This window comes from Pezoporus wallicus, unplaced genomic scaffold, assembly GCF_028554395.1.
Source record: "Pezoporus wallicus isolate ANWC-B61680 ecotype Strahan unplaced genomic scaffold, APGP_CSIRO_Pwel_v1 contig_8805, whole genome shotgun sequence".
Classification (NCBI taxonomy): Eukaryota; Metazoa; Chordata; class Aves; order Psittaciformes; family Psittacidae; genus Pezoporus; species Pezoporus wallicus.
In genome coordinates this window covers 850,094-874,437 of record NW_026637668.1, presented here as the reverse complement: position 1 = coordinate 874,437, position 24,344 = coordinate 850,094, and the positions used below count along the sequence as shown (strand labels likewise).

General features: G+C 45.3%; 1 protein-coding gene across 3 annotated transcripts in view; it reads right to left on the bottom strand.

The window, feature by feature from the left end:
• NEGR1 (neuronal growth regulator 1) overlaps nucleotides 1-24,344 on the bottom strand; it is a 272,951-nt gene that overhangs the window by 52,153 nt on the left and 196,454 nt on the right. For all 3 annotated transcript variants that reach the window (XM_057407170.1, XM_057407172.1, XM_057407171.1), the window contains exons 5-6: nucleotides 7,689-7,809; nucleotides 2,062-2,213 (exon numbers count right to left, since the gene is read on the bottom strand). In XM_057407170.1, coding sequence (XP_057263153.1) covers nucleotides 2,062-2,213; nucleotides 7,689-7,809 — 273 coding nt within the window. The remainder of the gene's footprint in view (nucleotides 1-2,061; nucleotides 2,214-7,688; nucleotides 7,810-24,344) is intronic.

Sequence of the window (24,344 nt, the reverse complement as noted above, 5' to 3'; positions counted from 1 at the left end):
CACTGGAGCAGCTTGCTCCAAGCCCCTGTGTCCAACCTGGCCTTGAACACTGCCAGGGATGGGGCAGCCACAGCTTCTCTGGGCACCCTGTGCCAGCGCCTCAGCACCCTCACAGGGAAGAGCTTCTGCCTAAGAGCTCATCTCAGTCTCCCCTCGGGCAGGTTAAAGCCATTCCCCTTGGCCTGGCCCTGCAGGCCCTTGTAATAATTTTGGCCGAAAAGCTCTTGGACTGTATTGTACCAATGCAATCAACAGTTTAAAACACACTCTGAAATAAGACGTCAACACCTAGCTTTTAACATTTGTCAAGTAGCACGATGATCAAATTATACTTAACCTTACATTTGACTGTGAAATTTTACAGGCAACCATTAACTGCTATCGCTTCCCCCCCAACACCTGAACCAGCACATATGTTCAGCTATTATTGCCAACAGAATAAAATGTAAGTAGCATCGTGCTAGAGAAAATTCTCCCTGTAGGATTAAGGAGTCCACATTTAATATGTTGCTACCCCGGGATTTTTTATGTTTTAAGTAACATTTTTTCTAGGTAACATTAATGCAGACTATGAGTAAGGAAAATAGTGCCATACGATCTTCATTCCCAACTGAAATGTAGCTCACCGCCTTTTGGAACCCTCTCCTTGTTTTAACTACATCAAAAAAATCACAGTATAAGACATTTCATCTTGGTCTTTCAATCAAACCCCGGAGCTAATGTTACCCCCATATTTCATTTCATGAGGTCAGGATCAGACCCAGAGTTCAGTATTTTCTATCAGTCTTCTGCTTCACACATCCCATCCCTTTCATGATGGAGACATCTATTTTTATGATTTATAACAAAGTACTTGGTGCTTTTATGATGTTTCCAACCTCTGCATCTCAAAGTACTTCTTAAGGGTGGCTACACAGTACCTCAACAACATAAAACTGATAAAATCGTGGCAGCAGCTAGGAGACAGATTCAGCTCTGCTCTGTTTGAAATTAAACGAAACCTTCATTTTTACCTCCTCTGAATTGCAAATACACCAAATAACTCTCTGCTTCTGGCATAATATTCCTCTGTTTTCAGTTCTTGCATTTCCTGTTTACAACAAGTGTAATGTTTCCACTTTGCTGATGATTTCTCAAATAGTGAATAAAATGGCAGCAAAGGCTTCATGCTATTTTCTGCTTATTGTGTCTCCTCTGCAGTAATTCAGCATATCCTGACAATACAGATCATTTAAGAAGCGTATTCAGAAGAAAGTTGCATGGCTAGAAGGCAATAACCCCAGGACGTAAGCAACTGCAAATCTACATTTCCACCCAGGACGAAATATCTTTATGCAGATAAAAGCATGTAGGATATATTCTGAGTTTTGTCTTTCAGTTTTATCACTATTAGAACAGATCAGCACCAAAGTTCAGCTATGAACATCTTCGGCTGCCACTGACAGATGGCAACTATGAAATACTACAAATTCACAGATATAAATATCTTTTAGGCAGGACATTTGAGACCTGTTTTAACAACCTTCATGCTAAAAACCTTAATGCTTTGCTTTGCCTATTACAACCGTAACCAAAAGATTTCACTCCGAGTTCTCTGGAACTGGTCTGTACCTTAGACCAACAACCAACGACCTGACCCATGAGCAGGGCTCTGGCACCCCCCAGTTCTCCAGCCCAGTATAGTCCTTGAAGCTTGCAGAAAAAGTTCATAGCTTTATTTACAGTGGTCCCTGTGCTCCAATGCTGCTATTCTGAGCAGACTTTTGTCATGCTAATTCTGCCTCTACACCACGACGGCGGGTTGGGTTTAGTTGTGGGTTTGATAGATTCATAACTCATTGATACCACCAAAATGTGCCATCACTTCCAGAACGGAAACCCTCCTGCAGCAGGGAATAAAGAACCCTCTGCGTCGTTTCCCAGCGCTGAGGAACTCAATGGTATTTATACACCTTGTGAAGAAACAGGGAGGAAAAACACACACTCCTATTTTTGGCTTTTGAATCCTTGTATGTGGAAACAAACAACCATGAACATTTGCCACATGTCCACGTTACTTACGGTTGAGAGGCAGGCTGGCATTGGTCGTCCCTAGCTTGTTGGCAGCGACACATGTATAGTTGCCAAAATGCTCTTCTGTCACATTGGTAACAGTAAGAAGTGATCTTGTGCTATAATTTTTAATAGTGATTCCTTGTTGACCATTGATCAGTCTAGAAAGCAAAAAGAAAATGTCTATAACTCATATACCACAGCAATGATTTTCTTTTATTCTTTCTCTTTTTTAATCTGTTTTTCTCTTGTTTTTCTAGATATATCTGGTAGCACAGTAAACTGTTTGCAAGCTGCCAGCATAGTCTGTCAAGCAAAATTACCACAGCAGCAAATAGGAGAAGTCACGGGCAACGCTGAAGCTGTGGGGTGTTGAGAGGAAAAGGTTCTGTCTGTGTGTCCTACAGTCGAAATGATGGCTGACACTCATAGCCCTGCCTGGCCACTGGACAGGACATAGCTCTCGGATGAAGAGCTTAGGTTTTAAACTGGGCAAACCCAACTGAATATTTAAATAGCCTATTTTGGGGCAGAAAATAGTAATGGTCAGTGTTTCAGAGAGTGTTTTACCAGGCTCTGGAGACTGCTGGTGCTCCTCACACACCTCCAACTGATGGCAGATGAGGGTTAGGTAACTAGAGATTAGACTATGTAGGATTGTGACCACATTTTGTTTTACAGGCCTCTACAGCTACAAATTAGACGTGCAGTTAGGAAAGATGTGCTCAGCGTCCTGAGACAGCAACCTGAATAGGAAGCAGGGAATGGAGCGTGGGAAAAGCTAAACCAGGGCTCTTTTCACCTCAAATTTCATAGGGACTGTGCAGTTTCAAAGCCAAGTCAGAAGCAGCACTGCTGCACTGGGGTAAAGAAAGATGGACAGCTTAAACTTTGTTTTAGATAAACCACGTTTGATCAAAAATGGAGATCAGAAGAGTAACCACATTATTAAAATACAAGCTCCAGCTGATTGATTACTCATAACCTCATATCTCCCATAAGGAGCAGAGTTCCAGATCAAGTATACAGTTTTTGTTTGCTATACTGGATGATATAATCATACATCCTGTGAATGAATGCAATCTTCTGGCATTCTGTCTAAAACCAGTTCAAGTGTATCATTAGTTGCACTTCTGCACAGTGTGGACTGACACTTGCTATCGTTACATGAGTGCCTCTGTTCCACTTGGTCACTACATGCTGCTCCACATGCAGGGGGTTTCTCTTGCCTGGGCAGCTTGTGCTGCTTTAAAAGACTCAGGTCTGTTCTGCACAGCCCATGGTTGGGCAGAGGACATAGCATGTGCCATGGACACACTTGGTTTTGCATGAAAAAATAGGGCTGAAATGCCTGGTTTGGGGTGAATGCTGCAATTAGAACATTCATCTTTTGTCCAAAGGTTTGTCTTTCCACCCTATGCATATGGATGTTTGATGAACCAATGACTGGGCAGCCGTGTGAGGAAAGGCTGAGAGGACTGGGCTTGTTCAGCCTGGAGAAAAGGAGGCTCAGGAGAGACCTTGTCACCATGTTCCAGTATTTAAGAAGGTGGCTACAAAGAAGATGGAGACTGCCTTTTCTCCATGGGACAACTTGTAAAGACAAGGGGTGATGGGCACAAGTTACTCCTGGGGAGATTCTGACTGGACACAAGGGTCAAATTCTTACCAATGAGAGCAACCAGACACTGGAATAACCTCCCCAGGGAAGTGGTGGATTCCCCAGCATTGGACACTGTTATGATTCAGCTGGATAGGGTGCTGGGTCATCTAGTCTAGGTCATGCTGGGCCAAGAGAGGTTGGACCAGGTGATGCTTGAGGTCCCTTCCAACCTGGCATTCTATGATTCTCCTTCTAAAACTGCCAATATCTGTCCCTCCTTTTTCTGCCTCTCCTGCAGAAAGATCGAAGAGCTTCCCCTGTTCCCAAACCCCTCTGCTCAGATGCTCCAGGCCAGCACTCCATGACAGCTCTATCAGTGTGGTGGCTCTTGGTAGGGTAAAGCTAAGCTAAGCTAAGCAAGCATGGATGCCCCTTCCCCAGCTGAGCCACAGCCACCATCCCTTCCTGCTGCCTTTTGGGGTGTGAATCCCATCGCTCCCTTTCCCAGGGAATCATAGGGTATAGGAGCAATACTCCTTTTCCATCTATGGCTTATTTTTATCACCTGTTTCTAAGCTACCTCCATCATTTCAGCCCATAACTGCAGTTTGAACGACAGCATCTCTATTTTACAGTTTTAAAGGTTTAACTCAATGGGTTGTTGGGATTTCTGCCATCCCCATTCCCCGTTAGAGATGAAATTGTATCAAAACTGAACTGCATCTGCTCAATGTGATCTGCTGCCTTCCCCAGGCTGCCAAAGGGATGAGAACTGGGAGTGCCTGTTGGGTTCTCTTCCCCTCCTTCCCCTTCCAGTGCTCCTGCCATCCAGTGCTTCCCTACATGTCCCCCCCCCGGGAAGAAGCTGACACTGGGGGCCCAGAACTGGAATGGAGTAAATGGGATGGGATAGATGTGCTATCAATAAGCCACACAATTAACAGACCGAGGAGTCAGCATTAGGTAGCATAAACGCAGCAGTTCTGAGGATTCCCATTTGCAGTTATAAGAACCAGATGCTTTTACTTTCAAATTACTCCTGTGTGCTGCTCTGCTTTGCTTATTGACTGAGCACAGTGTTTATGACTTGTCTGGGTTTTGCCAAGTTATTTTAAGTTTACCAAGTTATATTAAGTGCAGCCACCCTAGAGATTTCTTCACCTTACTGCTTTGTACCAGTAGTTCTAAAGGGAAGAGTGATCTCCTTTTTACTTGAGAGACTATGCATCCAGAGAAGCTCATGCATCACTGCCAGCCCTGAGGGGTGCCTTTGGTTTCATATTTGAATACCTTCACATTATTATAATATATTAAGCCATTCTAATGAGTTTTGTTGTTACAAACCTTAGTCTTGTTTGCTTTATCAAGGATAAAGGAGTTTATATTTTTAGATAGGTGCCTTTTAAGGTTCTTCCCTGTGTCTGTTTAATGTCTGAGATCTGATTTCTCTTTAACCCTATAACGCATCACACTTGAACAGTTGTGGAGCTCAGATACTGGGAGTGAGTGCAGCTAAGCCGTTCTCCTTTCTGCAGGAAATCCTTGCACAGCTTTACAACCACACATATTTATAAGTTTAAGACGCTTTTACTAGCTTTTCCTCCAATTTCCACTCCATTCCCAGCTCACCCAACCCTCTCTGGGCCCGTGCAGCCACCCAGAAGCTCCCACATGGAGCTCAAAGTACTGCTTTTGGCAGATAAAGTGCTAAATGGTTGGAAACCTGTCCATGAGACCTCTCCTGGCCTTTCCCAGGCACAGGAGGAGAGCGGAAGTGGTGTGCCTGCCTGCCTGCGGGGCTTTAGGCTCCTCACCTTGCCCTTGGCCAAGAGGGTCTCAAAGCAGCGAGCGCACCAGCACTTGCAGAGGATTAACAAAGAGCAGCTCTTGCGAGCTCAGTGGTTAGGCAGAATTGGTCCTGCCAGCTCTCCGCCTCACAGACAAGCTCTTTTAACTGACTGTAGTCTGCGACTGCTTTTATGTTTACTGTTAATGGCTATTTTATGATGAGATGATCCCTGGAGTCTGGAAATTGTGCGTTTGGATATACATTAATCTAAGTAACAATGATACAGTTTAAAGACCCAAAGGGCTTGTTTCAGACACTGAACATATACTTTAGGTTTCGGTTTTAACGCCTGCTGTTCATTTATTCAACAATTAAAAAACAAACCCAAAAGGTCCCAATCTAAAAAGGAAGAAAAAGAAGGTCCCCATCCAAGAGTAAGTGAAGAAAATGAGATCCTCTCTATGCTTTTATCAGAAAATAGAGCAGGGTGTGCACTAACAGTATATAAATCTAGTCTTGGAGTGTATCTGCTGATAGATAACACACCTGCTACTCTGAACTACCTGTGAGAGCTGACTCCCCTCAGGGCTGCACTAAAACAACACCTGAGCTGTCCAAGGCTCATTCTGTGCTGGCTCCACCACCCAGAGGTGAAGAGGATATACTGGAGGAAAAAGCAATGGGTTTCCTCTTTCCTGTAAGCAGTGGAGGCTCAGGGATCCCCAGTACCTTTGTACTGACGTCTGGCACATCTGCCAGCAACAGCAGAACGAAATAGGATGTGCGTAATGTTTGAGCAGTAAGACACAACAGGACAATGCATTCCTTGCTGGTTATAGCCAGCCTCAGGTGATACCCCCACTGAAACAGAAGGCACAATTTTGTTGGCCTGAAGTGCTCTGCTTAGGCTTTCCTGCTGCTCACAGTGAGAGGAATTGGTCAATCTTATAAATAGAAAGGCGATTATCACACTGGAAACAGCAAATTGAATCAGGAGGGCTAAACACTGCCCTACAATACTTTGTACATAAAAGATGTTTCTGCTGCAACTTCCTCTAACATGTGCACAACATAATTTGCATTGTTGGAAATAGATGCCAATGCATTTCACCAACAGAAGAAAAGCATTCACTGTTATAGATAGTAAAGACCAGTTATAGCATTTTACAGAATGATTTAGGGTATGGTCCATAGTTAGGACCGCTCTGAAAGTCACAAAGAAAGAGGAGCAGCTACAGCCTGTGAAGGGGAGCAGCTGGCCACGGGGAAATGAGCTGACAGATGGCTTCCTATGAAAAATGGTTGCTAATATTCTCCCATCAGCTTCCAGGTTTAATGGGATGTTTGGGTTGAGAAACCCAACTCTCGGAAGCCAGGAAATTCCAGAAGCTGGAAGGCACATCTGGACAGTCACTTACAAGAGACACTATCCGCTTGCTTTTGCACCAGTGTGCAAACCTAACAGAAATAAGCTCTTAGCTGAAGTAAGAGCCATTAACCAGTTTTCTATCCAAAAAGGAAAATATCTATTTAATGAGGTGGGTTCTAAAATTCTGCTGCTTATGGTTACACAGCACTAATGGCCTGGAGGTAAAGCTGACTGTAGACAAAACTAAAGCACATGGTCAGCTTCTGGGGTTCAGGCAGAGCGCCCCATGGATGCTGTGGTGGGCAGCAGCTCTGTGGATGATAAACCTATGGCCTAAACAAAGAATGGATCAACTGGGAGAAAGTTCATCCCCACGAAGGTTTGGTTGAAAGTCTTGTTCATGAAACAACCAACCTTTACAACCACAAACCCTCAGCAGGACACGTATGAAGATGGATGGGGTTTTAAATAAAAAATAAATAAATCCTTTCAGTAGAGTTTTTCAGTGCCTTTCTGGTTATTATACATAAAAGGCTGTAATTGCTGAAGCATATTGAAAACTTAGGTTCGTTATTGCAACACTCCCCATCACAGCCCAGCCAAGGGCTAACACCTTTAAGAGCACAGAATCGACAACCACAAGGAAACCAGGAATTTTCCCCCAAAGCCACACACAGCGCAGCTGCTGGAAGCCAACACCTCCGTTGGCTCTGGCTGCTTTAAACTGCTGTTTAAAGCTTGGCACTGAGCTCGGGACAGCCTGATGGTCACATCATCACAGGGGACAGAGCCAGCCTGGTGGTCTCCTCTCTCTTCCACTCTGGTCCCCAGCATCCCCAGCAGCACGAGGGGGTCGGCGAGCACCGGCTACTTACTTCCTCTCTCCTTTGTACCACTCAAAGACCGGGGCAGGAACTCCTGCACCTTCGCACCGTATCAGGCCGTTCCCTCCAAGCACCACACCGCTGGATTTAAGTTCCTGAATTGTGGGGGCAACTGAAAAAAAAGAATTGTAAAACGGACATTTGCATCTCCATACGCAGATCGCTCCACGCCGCTTCTCTGCAGCACGCTCTGTGTTACTCTGCCTGGCGCGTGGTCTCCAGCTTGAGTCACATTCAATCACGTTTTCTTCCAGCAGTGTAAGAATTATCCCACACAGCAGATTCTGAGTTATGTTCTGTGTATCTGGTGTAAAAAAACACAACTGAGACATGAAGAGATATCAAGCCCGTCCTGAAAAAGCTGTTCATCCGACTCAGTTACTCAGCGTAAAGATTAACTATTTATAAGTGTTAGTGTCGTGCAAGATGTATTTAAAACGTCAGAACCACAAAGAAAGCACATGAAGAACTGGCTGAGAGGTTTGGTCAGGAGGAGCCAGGGAAGGGATGGCAGCACCCAGGGCCCAACACAAAGACAGGACCAGCACCACTTATCTTTATAAAATCCCAGCCTGGTTTGTGTTGGAAGGGACCTTAAAGCCCATCCAGCTCCAACCCCCTGCCACGGGCAGGGACCCCTTCCACTAGAGCAGCTTGCTCCAAGCCCCTGTGTCCAACCTGGCCTTGAGTACTGCCAGGGATGGGGCAGCCACAGCTTCTCTGGGCACCCTGTGCCAGCGCCTCAGCACCCTCACAGGGAAGAGCTTCTGCCTAAGAGCTCAGCTCAGTCTCCTCTCTGGCAGGTTCATGTCTTCTGCAAATGCCCCATAAACCCCGTTAGGCTCTGACAGCCTTTTAGCTCTTGTTTTGCATATTGAAAGAACAAACTTACCTTCACAACTATGAACCAATCACAAATATAATATACCAACGTGACTTTTCCCCGGTTGCACTGGGTACAGAGTTGTTTCAGTACATATATCTTATCTTTTTAAATAGCAAAGATTGTAAATAGCAATAAACATCTTAAAAATAGTTCTACAGATACAAAAACACATAAAAAGTGATTGTCAGTTTTTCTCCTTGCCAGCGAAAAGCAACCGTAAGCTGAGAATAAACCAGAACAAATTCTTCAGGAAAGATTATCAAAGGAAAGGCTGAACAACAAGTGCCTTCTCCCTCGAATTTCTTTTACATCTCTGGTTTTAAACAATAATTTATGTGCATCATAAAAGCGCCGTAAAAACCAAACCACAGAACTTGTAAATAACAACCTGTTTATTTTTTCCTGAGCAGTTTTCCAGATGTTGCTTTAAGGTGTTTATGTACATATAAAATCCTGACTGCCTCTCGGCTGCTTCTTCCACCCCCTCTCCCATTGCTCACATTAAGAGACCATAATCTTTTATGGGAAGCAGCCACAGTAAAGAAACCTCAGAGCTCTGAAGGAGCAGTGTGACAGCCAGGTTCTGGCCTGGTGGGTCAGGTCCATCGCACACCCATCCATCATTACCACCACCCTTGGCTGTTGTTCCAGGTGCGTTGGACATGGCACAGAAATCCAGCTGTTACAGCCAGGGAAAACAAGCGTGCACTCTTAGCATTTACACACAAGCCTTGATGTTTAACAAAACCAAATAAGGATATTTTGAGTTTGATTAAACAGAACTGGTTCTCTTTTGCCCATCACTCATGTCCTCATCACTCCAATGAAGCAGACAGACAGACTACAGTCTCCAACAGCCAGCAAACACACCCCTGCCTTCAACATTTTCTTCCATGATTACATCCCACCAGTCCATGAATTTCTAAACTCCTAACCAGTAACATGAAAATTTCAAGTAGATAATAAACATAAAACTGATTTGCATGACTACTTCTCCGTAAACTGCATAGGAAAACCATCAGACATATTTGTTACTTCATAAAGATAACAATGACACATAAAGCTAACTCCTTCCTGAGAAATGAAGCACTTCGTGCAGCCAAGACCTTTAAAGAATAACCTTGAGTGAGACTGATGACATGAAGAGCTGTGAATAGGTCACATTTTGTCTTTGCTCCTACAGCACTGTGTGGCACCGACATCTACTGAGAGCACCACTAACCTCATAGGTCAGCTTTGAAAGAATTAGAACTAAGAATGTCCAAGATGAGCCACACAAACCATACAAAAGCGTCAGCTGAATGATGATCAGCTCCTCCAGCTCCAACCCCTGCCACAGCAGGGACCCCTTCCACTAGAGCAGCTTGCTCCAAGCCCCTGTGTCCAACCTGGCCTTGAACACTGCCAGGGATGGGGCAGCCACAGCTTCTCTGGGCACCCTGTGCCAGCGCCTCCACCCTTTCTCCCATAACCATGGAGTGGGTCCCTGGAAAGCTTTGTTGTAAGAGGCTTTGTTTTTCCTGCATTATGCAAAGGGAGTGAAAATATTTGGGTTTGGGGCTTTTTTCGTACTTGAGAGTGGGCAGGATTATTAACAAAAAGCCTGAGTTTGAAGTGAAGGTACAACCCTGCTTGCACACTGCTCAGACAAGACTGAATCCTCAAGAGCTGAGCAGAAAGAGCAAACAAAACACCAGCGAAGGCCTGAGTCACGTAGAAGGTTCTTGTCTATAAAGTGCCACCTTCCTGCTCCTCGGTGGGACCTGCTCACCTTTTGCGGGGTGTTCTGTGGGTTTTGGGGGACTTTGGTTTGCTTTGCTTTGGCTGTTTGTTTTTTAAATAAGTCACTGCTAATAAATTCATAACTCAAATTATCCAGAAAAACACAAAGCTTGCCAATGCTTTTACCAGCAGGAGCCCCAGGCACTGTGCTCCCAGTGCAGCTGGGAAGGGGATGCTGGCTGGATCCCAGCTACAAATCACGATTCCAGGCTTTGCTGTCTGCTGAGACCTAGGTTTGTTTGGAAAATATTGGAAAACTTCTGAAAAGGAAGGCTTTTTAGATCTCCCTTTCAGAAGGATTTCAGCTTCTGCTCTTTCGCAATAAACCTAAAAATCAATATTCCCTCCTCTAGGAAATCCCTGGTTAATGCTGGGATGAAAACGGAAACCAAAGACAGCTTGGAGTCACCATTCTCTCAGATTTCCCCTTGTCAGGTTGTTTTCTTGTTTGTCCTATAAAAACAAACTGTGATTCAGGCACGTTTCTGGTGCACTGATTAGCTACATGCTGAGCACAAAACCATCAGCCCCTACTGCTCACATCAGTGCAGAAGACTGAGTAACTCTCAGGTGAAATTCCACACCTAAATACCTGCTGCTCTCGGAGCCAAGCTTTGCTTTGGAAAGGGACAAAGATGTGGGAAGAGATTTTCAGGTCTCCACTATTCCGTATTTATTTTTCATGATTTCCATGTGATCATTTAAAGACTCATTTTTGAGAGGACATTTGTGATGTGCTCTTACCACTGTGGGTTGTGCTGCATAGAGCTGCTTGCTTGTGCTGCTGGGGCTGCATGCGTGTTCCCCTGTGTCAAAGATTCTGAGATTATAACAACGAGCAGGAATACTTTATTGATCAACATACGTGTCCTTTTGCAAAAGGAAAGCTCATTTATTATGTTAACAAGTGGTCACAAGGTTCAATTTAATTCTGCCTTCACTGTTAGCCAATGTATATTAGTTGAGATCTCATCTCAATCTCCCCTCTGGCACATTAAAGCCATTCCACTTGTCCTGTCCCTACAGATCCTTGTCCAAAGCCCCTTTCCAGTTTCTGTAGCCCCTTTAGGCACCAGAGCTGCTCTAAGGTCTCCCTGGAGCCTTCTGTTCTCCAGGCTGGAGAAGAGTTTCTACAGCAGCAAGGAGAGGTTCTGGCCATCCAGGAAAACATTTTCATTCAGGAGTGTAATAATGATGACTTAAAACATTACAGAAAATCATTTGGCATCATTAATGATGCAGCCCTGCTCCATGCAGCTGACGGATCAAACAGATGCTAACAGAAGTCCTGAGTGGACAGCAGAAGGCAAGGGATTGATACAGATGGACACAAGCTTGAAGATCTGATGAAAGTTTAAAAAGGTAAAAAAGAAAGAGCAGCTTTAATCCATTATAAATAAAGTAATTACAGCTGGGAAAACAGTGGGAAAACAAGAGAAATGTTCAAGAGTCAACGCGAAAGAATCCAAGGCCAAAGGGAGGCACGTGCAGGTAGAAGTCCAGCAAGCACTCCCTCCAACACAGAAGGTTTTCCCTTCCACAAGTTAGATGGGAAGAGGTTCCAGTCACTTTGCAGAGACACTGATGTGCTTCTGCGGGCGTGCAGAGCACTTAATTGTAAATAACTGTAATGAACACACGCATGAACAAGAGAATAACAACTTGTCTCCAAGGTATAAAGCATCAGTGGAGAGTGAAGCACTTACCTGGAAGATCCTACGGGAGGGAGGGAGAAAGGGGGCGAGTGCCATAGAGCTCCCAAAGGGAGGGAACTTGATAGTGAAGTTATTGCTCTGATACAAGACTAAATAACTTGTAACAGTGATGTCAACAAGAGAACCTCCCATAAGACTAATCATTGTAAATGTATTTGTCATTTTTATATCTCCTAAAGAATGGTTACGTAAAATCACCAAGAAAAAGATACGATTCTATGTATGAGTTAGCAGTACCAGGCTTTAGTGACGCGCGTGCACGGGTTTACTCTCCCTGTGGTAGAATCTCATTCAGTCCTCTCCCACAGCTCATCCCTGCAGAGCAGAGCACTTAAAATAAATGCTTAATTTCTGACTTGAAAATAAATTACTGGAACTTGTTCATATCAATTTCTCAAAGATGTGTAAGTGCTTTGCTAGGAAAGGCTTTCTCAAGTGGGTGCTCAGAGGCTCAGCTTAACTGGAGTTATACTAATGCCCTTTCGCGTCTCTTCCTGCATGAAATGGCTCAGGAGGTAAAGCTGTCCTTGACCCAAGATACATATTTATTACTCCAATGAAATACATATTTATGTGTCCTCACCAGAAGAGCAGGACGGGAGACGTGTTCAAGGCCAGGGGCTTGGAGCAAGCTGCTCTAGTGTAAGGTGCCCCTGCCCATGGAACTGGATGAGCTTTGAGGTCCTTCCCAACCCAAATCATTCCATGAAAAGCACCATGGAGACAGGAGCATAACATAGCATAAGCAAGAACACTGATGGAACAGCTGAGTTGCTCCTGTACCACAATCAAATACACTGAGTTCATCAGACAACGGCGCAGTGTGAGAGCCTTGGGGTGGACCTGTTGGACATCTGGGGACAGATGAGCACCACAGAGTGCATACGCATGCTCCGATGCGTGCACATCCTCTTTAATTTTAGTGGAGCAACTGAAGTTTCAATAAATACCTCTGTTAAAGTCTCACATGAGGGTGCTGAGTGCTCACTGCACTCCATCTCTAGCGCAGCGTGTTAATGAAGAAGATGTGAAAACGATCATCTTCACTCTATAATTACTTTCTGCTCAGCTGATAACACCAACATGTTTGCATGAGTCAGGCGCCTGTGCTGGGGAAACCAAATTGTACAACTTATGCTCCATCCCGGAACGCTGCAGAGCTTTGCTGAATCTGCTTTCCCACCCAAATATTTTCATCTTGCTTGTAAATGTCTAAAGGAACAGTTAAAACAATGCACGCAGCACCCTGGCATTCATACAGGCACAGAAAGCCTGCAAAGAACCTCCAGCTAGAACAGGTTTCTTCTTTTACTGTTTTAATGAGCTTCGGGACTCTCATGCACATTAGTTATGTTGCCCTAATTACTCATTATAATTCTAATGTGCATTTTATATTTAATTACAATGCTTATAAAGATTCGGTATGGACAGTAAATTATTATAACTAGCATGTGCATAATGATGATGAGCTGCATTTATTAACTTTTACACTAGCATTCAGGGCTGGCAACTTCCAATTTCACCTTTGTGATTAACCATATTGTCAAACTGCACGAACAGTTTGGGGGCATTAATTGGAAATGTCAAAAAAAAGAGAGTCTTCTTTTCCTGCTGATTTTCATCAGGTTTTAATTTGGCATCTTCACGTAGCCTTTTGTTAGGGAAATTGCTCTCTGGTGTGTTAAGATAAAGACTTCCGGGTGAGAGAACAGGTTTTCTGAGATCTCTTTTTTTCCCTTCAGATATGAGCAATATTCAAATATATTAATTTATTAATCAAATACATTTGAATATATGAGCAATTATTCAAATATATTAATTAGATATATTTTATATATATATACACACACATGCATAGAATTTCACCAATAAAGTAACAAATCTTTGCAAGGAAACAGCATCACTGGTACTTTATGTAAGTAAAATGGTTTCCAAAACACTGCATTATTTAATTTCTCTAACTTATTCAGAGCGCCAGCCCTACCTATTCCCAGCCTAATGGAGTGGTTTAAGAAGTGCCTCTTCATATCAGAAACTTCACAAGTGTGTGGCAACATTTGAGACATGCCTTTAACAACCACTGGGCTGAGCAACTTAATAAGCTCCTTTTTTTCCCATCTTTTCTTGATGACTTATCAAAACCCACTGAATTCAGTGTGATTTTGATGTGCTTATATGCATTTATATGCAAACACACAAGGTACCAATAGGAATTCAGTTCAGCTCCTGCATTTCTAGATGTAACCCAGCGTGCTTTGCCCTTTTCCTATTCAGGCTCTAACTTCTCAGAACAACCTATTTAAATATTGATTTATTAAGCAATTCTGTAAACACCTTGTACCAGCCAGCAGAAAACAGTCTCAAGCATTCCCTGTGTGTAATCTGGCACGTGGCACGGTGCAGCAGAGCATCTCCCTCAGCTCTAACAATCACATTGTAACAGGCCATCAAAATCTCTGGCTGCTGTGCAAGTCAGGTTTTGGCATAGAAAACCTCCCAGCGTTGAGAGGAAAGCTCAAAATCCACGGGTAATTGTGTGGGAGAAATATAGAACAATCAGTAACACAAAATAATACTTAATAAGTAGTAGGCCAGCAGAGAGGCATTCTTAACCATGAGGTTTATGAGCATTTTAGTGATAAGGATAAGAAAGAATAGGAAGAAAGTTGACAAAACCTCCCCTAACCAGCAAAGAGAACAAAGGCCTCTGAGGAGCTACATATGAAAGCACAAGTTAGTGCACAGCAGAAGGGCTGCTTTGTTTTACTTCCCATTACACTTCATCTTCTTGCTTCATCTATTTAATCCGTCTGGTTTCCAACAATGCATTTTTCTAATCATATTCCCTTTAAGGTAGCTTTGTCAATGTAATTTATCCCCTGTTAAAGGAGTTGGCACTAGTGTATGGACACAAAATCTTTGAGCAGCTTGGTCACAGCATCCATGGGGTGGGCAGCTGCAGGATTCACATCCCAGGATCAGTGCCTGGTGGTACCCATGGTGACTATATAGATGAGCATTTGTGCATCGGTATTTGTGCACCAAAAAGAGCATGACCAGCAGGTTGAGAGGGTGATCCTGCCCCTCTGCTCTGCTCCTGTGAGACCTCACCTGGAGCATTGTGTGCAGTTCTGGTGTCCTCAACATAAAAAGGACATGGAACTGTTGGAACAAGTCCAGAGGAGGCCACGAGGATGCTCAGGGGCTGGAGCACCTGCTGTATGAAGACAGGCTGAGAACGCTGTGGCTGTTCAGGCTGGGGAAGAGAAGCTGCGTGGAGACCTCAGAGCAGCCTGGGGAGGACAGCCAGGTCGGGAGAATCTCATATGAGTGTTTACACAACAGCATCACACCCTCCCTTTCCACAGGCATAATTGAAACCACAATGAGCAAACATGAAACAAATCCTGCATTTGCATACAAGAGTTGGTAGTAATTTAAAAGGAACAGATGCACAAAACATAAACAGGGCTGTAAATGTTTGGAGTTTGGCGTTGTTTGATACGGTGGAGTTGGTTTTAATCTTTCATTGGCCAGCGAGGCTTGATTCAGATTTAACTGGAGTCAAAGTCTTTGTATTGACTTCAGTGGGCTTTGAACGGGGCCCAGAAAGAGCTGCAATAAAAGGATTTCAGTTTTCAAAACCAACAAAGTAAAAAACCCCACAACTTGAAAGAGCCAGAGTATAACACGGACAGCTCTTGTCACATAACTCCTCCTTTTAGACACTATTCTCCTACAGCTGCAATTCGAGGGAGAAGTTGCCATCAATGTTTTCTCATCAGCACAGAAACCATGTACAGGAAAAAAATGTATGTCTTTGGGTAATGCTGAGCTACCTTAGGAAAGAACGTTTCCGTGTGGGACAGGAGCACCAGCATGACAGGACATGTTGGGAAAAAGGAAGTCCACTGCCCTGGACTTCAAAAGAGCAGACTTTGGCCTCTTCAGGAACCTGCTTAGGAAGGTTCCATGGGATACAGCCCTAGAGGGCAGAGGGTCCCAAGGCTGTTGGTTGATATTCAAGGATCACCTGCTGCAAGCTCAGGAGTGTTGCATCCCAACCAGAAGGAAGTGCAGCAGGAGGGCCAGGAGACCTCCTTGGATGGATAAGGAGCTGCTGAGGAAAATTCAATTGAAAAAAAAGGCTTATAATAAGTGGCAGCAAGGACAGGTGGCCTGGGAAGTTGTCTGAGAAGCTAGGGACCAGGTTAGGAAAGTTAAGGCCCAGTTAGAATTAAACTTGGCTAGAGGTATTAAAGATAAAGGAAGGGATTCTACAGGTACATAGCAAATAAAAAACAGACAAGGGAGAATGTAGGCCCCCTCAGGAAGCTCTCAGGAGAACTGGTTACACAGGATTTTGGGAAGGCTGAGGTTCTGAATGACTTCTTTGCCTTGGTCTTCACTGGCCAAGGCTCTGACCACACCACCCAAGTCTTGGAAGGCAGATGCAGGGACTGTGAGAATGAAGACCTTGCGCCCACTGTAGGAGAGGATCTGGTTCGAGACCATCTTAAAAATCTGAACGTGCACAAGTCCATGGGTCCTGATGAGATCCACCCGCGGGTCCTGAAGGAGCTGGTGAATGAAGTTGCAAAGCCACTGGCCGTCATATTTGAGAAATCACGGCAGTCAGGTGAAGTTCCCCATGACTGGAAAAAGGGAAATATAACCCCCATTTTCAAGAAGGGGAAAATGGATCACCCAGGGAATTACAGAGCAGTCAGTCTCACCTCTGTGCCTGGCAACATCTTGGAGCAGATTCTCCTGGAAGGCATGCTAAGGCACATGAAAATCAACAAGGTGCTTGGTGACAGCCAGCAGGGCTTCACTAGGGGGAAATCCTGCCTGACCAATTTGGTGGCCTTCTATGATGGGGCTACAGAACTGATGGACAGGGGTAGAGCAGCTGATGTCAGCTACCTGGACTTGTGCAAAGCATTCAACACTGCCCCACACGACACCCTTGTCTCTACATTGGAGAGACATCAATTTGATGGATGGACCACTCAGTGGATAAAGAACTGGCTGGATGGCTGCACACAAAGAGTTGTGGTCAATAGCTCAGTGTCCAGCTGGAGACCAGTAACGAGTGGTGTCCCTCAGGGATCGGTGTTGGGACCGGTCTTGTTTAACGTCTTCATTGCTGCCATGGACAGTGGGATTGAGTGCACCCTCAGCAAGTTTGCCGATGACACCGAGCTGTGTGGTTCGGTTGATACCCTGGAGGGAAGGAATGCCATCCAGAGGGACCTTGACACACTTGTGAGGTGGGCTGATGCCAGCCTCATGGGGTTTAACCATGCCAAGTGCAAGGTCCTACACCTGGGTCGGAGCAATCCCAGGCACAGCTACAGGTTGGGCAGAGAAGAGATTCAGAGCAGCCCAAGGAGAAGGACTTGGGGGTGTTGGTCGATGAGAAAATGAACATGAGCCAGCTTCAGTGTGCGCTTGCAGCCCAGAAACCAACCGTATCCTGGGCTGCATCCAAAGGAGCGTGACCAGCAGGTCGAAGGAGGTGATCCTGCCCCTCTGCTCTGCTCCTGTGAGACCTCACCTGGAGCATTGTGTGCAGTTCTGGTGTCCTCAACATAAAAAGGACATGGAACTGTTGGAACAAGTCCAGAGGAGGCCACGAGGATGCTCAGGGGCTGGAGCACCTCCTGTATGAAGACAGGCTGAGGAAGTTGGGGCTGTTCAGCCTGGAGAAGAGAAGCTGCGTGGAGACCTCAGAGCAGCCTTCCAGTATCTGAAGGGGGCCTATAGGGATGCTGGGGAGGGACTCTTCATTAGGGACTGTAGTGACAGGACAAGGGGTAACGGGTTGAAGCTTAAACAGGGGAAGTTTAGATTGGATCTAAGGAGGAAATTCTTTCCCGTTAGGGTGGTGAGGCACTGGAATGGGTTGCCCAGGGAGGTTGTGAATGCTTCACCCCTGGCAGTGTTCAAGGCCAGGTTGGAGGAGGCCTTGGGTGATATGATTTAGCGTAAGGTGTCCCTGCCCATGGCAGGGGGGTTGGACCTGGATGATCTTAAGGTCCTTTCCAACCCTAACTATTCTATGATTCTATGATACGCTGTCATCCCTGTTCGCCTAGGGAGCCAGGCATCCCACCCTAGCCGTGCTCAGTGGCTTCCCTAACAGGGACTCACATGGGAAACCTCCCTCCTCCATCAGTTCCCACTGGAAAAGCTTCCTCTCAGTTAACGTGCCATCGCACCCTGCTGCAGTTCCTTTATCTCAGCAAGTTATTCAAATGTGAGTGGGGAGGTTAAAGGGGAAAAACGAGTAGCACCATCCTGGAGTGGTACTAAGGAGTGAGGAGGAGGAAAGGGGATGCTTTCATACATCTGATGCAAATCCAGAAGGAAGAGTTGGCTGGGAGCCTGGGTGTGAACAAACATGAGTGCTTTTACTTTGCTATTTCTCTCCCCCTAAGGAAGATAAAAGCAATGGACTTCAACAAATTCCAGGAATTACTAAGTAGATCTTTTGGCAGTAAAGCTGAGGAGAAAGTGAATTAAAGCAAGCTGGTAGTTTTCCAAGGAAAGAAAGTTTGGAACAAAAATGCAAAATGCCTTAGAGCAGGTCAGCAATGCAGCAAGAGACCTACGAGTCCTACTGGAGCACAGCCAGGAAACCAACAGCACAGAAGCAGGCAAGACAGGCATGAGACATAGAATCATAGAATAGTTCTGGTTGGAAAGGCCCTTAAGATCATCTAGTTCCAACTCCCCTGCCATGGGGGCAATGCCAGCATTGCCGTCAAGGGCAATGAGAAACCACACCAGACATACAGCATCAGTCCTAAAGGAAAAAGTCATCTGTGGTGCCCAGACCACTGAGACACCCACGGCAATATGTTCTGCACCACCACGCTTGTAGCTTGACCTTACGTGAAAACACGGCAGTCATTAACCAAAACCCTGAATACTGGACCCAAAACAAAGCCTGGGGAGCCACCTGCCCTTGGCCTGGCAAGGAGCCTTGGGATGACAAATAGTTTTGGATCCTCAGCATGAATGTTTTTTCTCATCCGTGTTTCTCACACTTGCACCCGTAAGTGCCACATGTCAAAAGCTGATGAACGTCAACACATGACATCTGCCTTCCCCGATGATACATGGGAATTAGTGAGGCAACGTGAGTTGTTGTTGATGAATCTGTGGTAGCTGTTACCCTCCTCGGGTTATCTCCCAGGTACGAACACATCTTGTGACAGTTCCAGCATGTGTCTGAAGGCTGGAGACATGCCAGGCATCTGCCAATCCCTTCCAAACAACAGGCACCCAGGGCCTCGGCTCCCAGGAGCAATCCCAACCTTTCCAAAGTCTCCAAAATAACGGTTTCATCATCAGTGGTTTTGATGAAGGTTACTAACCCCATCTGGTGATTTGAGACAGCAATTCATTTAGAGAATCCCAGCCTGGTTTGGGTTGGAAGGGACCTCAACGCTCATCCAGCTCCAACCCCTGCCACGGGCAGGGACCCCTTCCACCAGAGCAGCTTGCTCCAAGCCCCTGTGTCCAACCTGGCCTTGAACACTGCCAGGGATGGGGCAGCCACAGCTTCTCTGGGCACCCTGTGCCAGCACCTCAGCACCCTCATAGAAGAAAGAAAGCTGCTCTTTATCTCCCGTAGGTTAAGATTTATCTGCTCTTGGCATGCAGTCGTGGAGGCTCACAAGTGACCAACCCTCCCTTCTTCTGAGATGGTGGAGCAGAAACGCAGGAGGAGGCACCTGACAATGGTGGTGCTGGGAAGAGAAGCCAGTACCCCCAGAGGTGCTCAGCAGATGTGTAACCTAGTGCAAACCACCTGCTTTATGGGGCACCACCAAGGTCTTAGCTCAAGTACCAGAAGTTCAGAAAGCAAAAGGAATTGGGATTAGAGAACCATTTAGTAGGGACACACTGCATCACTACTGTAGACACTAATTCCCTACCTCTGAGCAAGCAATAATCAACCACAATTGAGGCATGGGAGATATCGGTCTGGAAGGTATTGCTGCAAGAGATTGCTTAGGGAGACTGTCCAGGTGCTCTTTCTCCGTTTTAAACTAAAGGGTGACAATTCAAACACGAGCATCTGCATCTGGACAGCAGCACCACAGCCTGGCTCCTCACGTCCTCCCCTGGGCTGCATTTGGGTGGTCTCCAGGATGCTGGGGTCTGATGCTATTAAGGATCAGAACAGTTCAATAACAGCAAATTCCTTTACTCATTTCCATAGATAAACTGTGGTTAAGGCTATCCACCATTTTTCAACACAATGAGCTAAAAAAGGGAATTCTCAGCTTACAGTAGTGATGAAATCTGCAGGTTCCTGCTTAAGTGCAAAAATGAGGTAAGTACTGAAGCTGGATTTGGAATTCAAAAATAATTCTGAAAGACAGAAGCAGAACTTTTTTGCAGCAAACTTATCAGATGCTCCTTGGATCTGATTTGATATTTTCTACATCCATAACAAAGTAGCTAGGTGAACTCACCAAAATGGTATTTCTGAGGACAGAACTCATTACTACTGTATAATAAATGGAAGCATAAGTCAGAGTTAGCACTGAACAGATTGTTTGGGGTTGCAAAGACAGCAGCTGTCACAGCTTGACAGCTTTCTTGTTAGTGAATCAGCTTTACTGACAGTCTTTTTGATTGAAAACCACTGTTCGCTGACAGTGTGTTATAGCTGATATACATATGTACCTCATGAAGAATGAGAAAGAGCCAGAAAAGGTCTAGAAGTTACTGCTCTATGTTAAAAAGAAGTGAAGTTTGCATAAAGGGTTTCTTGGTTCCTCCTCAGTAATCTGTGGCAGATAGGAGTTGATAGAAACAGGACAGTCTAAACTGAGCTGTGACAAGCACGCACATGGAGTCCAAAGTGGGGTTTTAGCTGAAGGCAGTAAAGCCACAGAAACACGGGCTGCTCTCAAACACTCTCAGGATGAGCTTGTGTAACTGAAAACAAAGTAAAGAAGTAAAATGATAGAAATAAACCTCAGTGCTGCTCTGACAGGGGTTTCCCAGCCCTCCTGCCAGCATAAAGGGGGATCTGCCAGAGGAGATACAGCCATGTCAATTCAAAAATGAACCTGTCTACTTTGAGTCACATTTTACTCTTCCTCTTACAGGCTCCATCAGTGTTAATGGTTTCAACTGGCAGCTCCATGGTAAAGGGAACATTGGCTTCTGCTCCCTGCAGCATGCTCAAAACACCCATGTAAAACCACCACCGGTGCTGCCCAGGCTAGAACAGCACAGGCTTCCTTGGGTGAACACAGCCATCTGCTTTGCCATAGAATGGTTAAGGTTGGAAAGGACCTTTAGACCACCTAGTTCCAATCCCCTTGCCATGGGCATGCTGTGCACTCCTCAAACACACGTGATTGGCAGCCTTGGAGCACCAAAGGATGTGACAAAGGTATTGTATTGGGGAAAATCATCATCAGAATCATGGAATGGTTTGTGTTGGAAGGGACCTCAAAGCTCCTCCAGCTCCAACCCCTGCCACAGGCAGGGACCCCTTCCACTAGAGCAGCTTGCTCCAAGCCCCTGTGTCCAACCTGGCCTTGAGCACTGCCAGGGATGGGGCAGCCACAGCTTCTCTGGGCACCCTGTGCCAGCGCCTCAGCACCCTCACAGGGAAGAGCTTCTGCCTAAGAGCTCATCTAAGCAACACACAGCAAAAAATAGGAGCCGTTTACCAGCACCAGAGAAGCCCAGGCCTTTGCAGTTTGCCCTGGGGATCATTTAATATTCTTGTTACAACTGCTTGTTACATTTGAAGAATGCCACTTATTTCCCTAGAAGTGACTGTAGATCATACATCAATAGCTCTGTGTGGACCTGACTTTACATGAGAAGTCTGGAATACTGGGATATCCTCACTTCAACATTTAACTGCTGCATTGAAGAACAATTCCCAGCTTTTTGCTCTTCCTGAGATTCTCTTTTGCTTTTAATAATTGCAGGGTTAGCAGCAGCAAGCACCTGACTGATGACACATTTGCTAAGAAACAGAATTTTGTTCAAAATACAAGCAAAGGCATTTTGAAATGATTGTTTCTGATTTTGAGAGCTCAGTTCCTTCAGTCTAGAAGGAACTACAGCGACCTAGGTACACAGAGTGCAACAGGGATCAAAGCACCTGAAGAAATATGGTCCATAACATTACTGGTCTCTCTCTCTCAGCAGCAAGCTCCGCTGTGCCTAAAGGCGTCAGAGCTTTCACCACAAAAGCTTGGCTTTGCTCTACAGCTGTGAGGTCTAAAAAAGGTCACAGCCGCCGCAAACCGGTTTGGTTTTATTTGACAGAAGGCAACAAATATGAAGAGAACCAGCTTTATGAATTGTAATGCCTGGAGAATGATGTTGGCAATTTTTCCTTTCTTTTGCGTCAACAGCACTGCTTTGTTTTAAACTATAAAAGCAGAACTATCACTTCTCAAAGCTCCCCTAGCTCAGATCTAGTGCCTGCACCACACACTTGCTAACAGCAGCCAAACTGCAGAAGTTATTAAAACCCAATTTCCAATCCCACTGGGGACAGAGAGTTGTAGCAGTATCATTGCAGACATATCAGGGGCTGGATGTCTTGTTGAAATGCCAAGTGCAGCCAGGGTAGGAGCCCACAGGGGATGTTTCAGACATGTCCATACACCCACAGGTTCATAGAATCCCAGATTGGTTTGTGTTGGAAGGGGCCTTAAAGCTCATCCAGTTGCAGCTCCTGCCACAGGCAGGGACACCTTCCACTAGAGCAGCTTGCTCCAAGCCCCATCCAACCCGACACTGAGGATTTATGATAAACAGCTGTCTTCTGCAGGACCATTTCAAAGCAGCAGTGACTGCTGCAGGGAGAAATGAATAAAGACAAATAACCAAGGGATGGAGAGTTCTGCAAGACTGACACACTGTTCAGACTGGTCTTTTCATGACTCCGGTTGTATGCAAACCCTCTTTAGACTATCGCCCCAGAGGCGCCATGCTAGCAATGGACAAGAAAAACATTCCTGGACCCACAGCAACAAGGAATACTACAATTACTAGGAGAAATATTGCTTTCCAGTGTGTTGACTATTACAAGAAATACCTTAAGTAATTGTTTTTGCTGAAGAGCAATCTGGGCAAGTGAACACTCCTGGAAGCTGAAGAGCTCTCCATTAATTTTGGCTCCAGTTTGGAGTCTAACACAGTCTGCTTTATACTTAAAATTGCTTCTTGAAATGCATAAGCTCTTTAGAGATGAGTCATCTTCTTGTAAGACTTCAATTTCCCTGCACTGTACTTTAGTGGTATGTAAAGTGGGATCACCTGGAGGCTGAAGAGCCAGCCCTGGTTTAGAGCTGGGGGAAAGCACTCCCTCCAGGCAGGAGTGACTGCCCAGGAGAGCTCTTCCCCATCCACTCAAACCTCTCCTCCCTCTGCAGCTCACCTGCAGATGTGAAGTTTTAGCACCTCTGAAGGTGACAGGGAGCCACACATGGACCATGCAGGGAGCCAGCCCAAAGAACACACTGCTGCTCCTCCTGATGCCAGACAAAGAGCTGGAAGAAAGGCAGCTTCACCAGAGGTGAATGCACCGAGCTGGCCCAAATCTCACTGCAGCCTTGTTTTGTCTTGAAAATAACAGCAGAAGTGGAAAAAACACCCCAAAGCTGTAAGAGAAAAAACTTGATAGATGTTTTTAACCATGAATTCATGGTGTGGTCCTCACACTTCCACCAACAGCCTCAAGCCTTTACCTTGTGCCTTTGCGACAGCCATCAACAATATATCATTGTCAATACTTTTCTCAAATATTAGGAGTGTGTGTCATGAATGCTCTAGCATATGTTACAGCCCAGCCCAGAAATGCATAATCCATGAACTGCATTTGTGGTATACCATAATTATACCATATGTGTACCTATAACTACTGGCAGAGTGTAAATATGTGCAAATCAGTAACTTTTTATTCAAAAGACTTTTTTCCCCAGGGATGGGGAACAGAGATCACTCAGATGGGTAATCATGGCAGTCCTCAGAATTAACCACAAGTGACAAATAATCAGCACCCATTGGCTCCTGAAACAATAAAGTCCAGATCTGAACAACAAAAGATCTTTTAATAGCTTGGTCAGACCCTCTGCTTCCCAAGAAAACAGTGCTTGAAAAGGGATTTGTCTGCACATGTTGTAATAGCCCTTTACCTCCTTAATGCGGTTCACAGACTGGTGCTGGAGGCACTCCTCACACAGTGAAGGAAGAACCCGAGGTGTT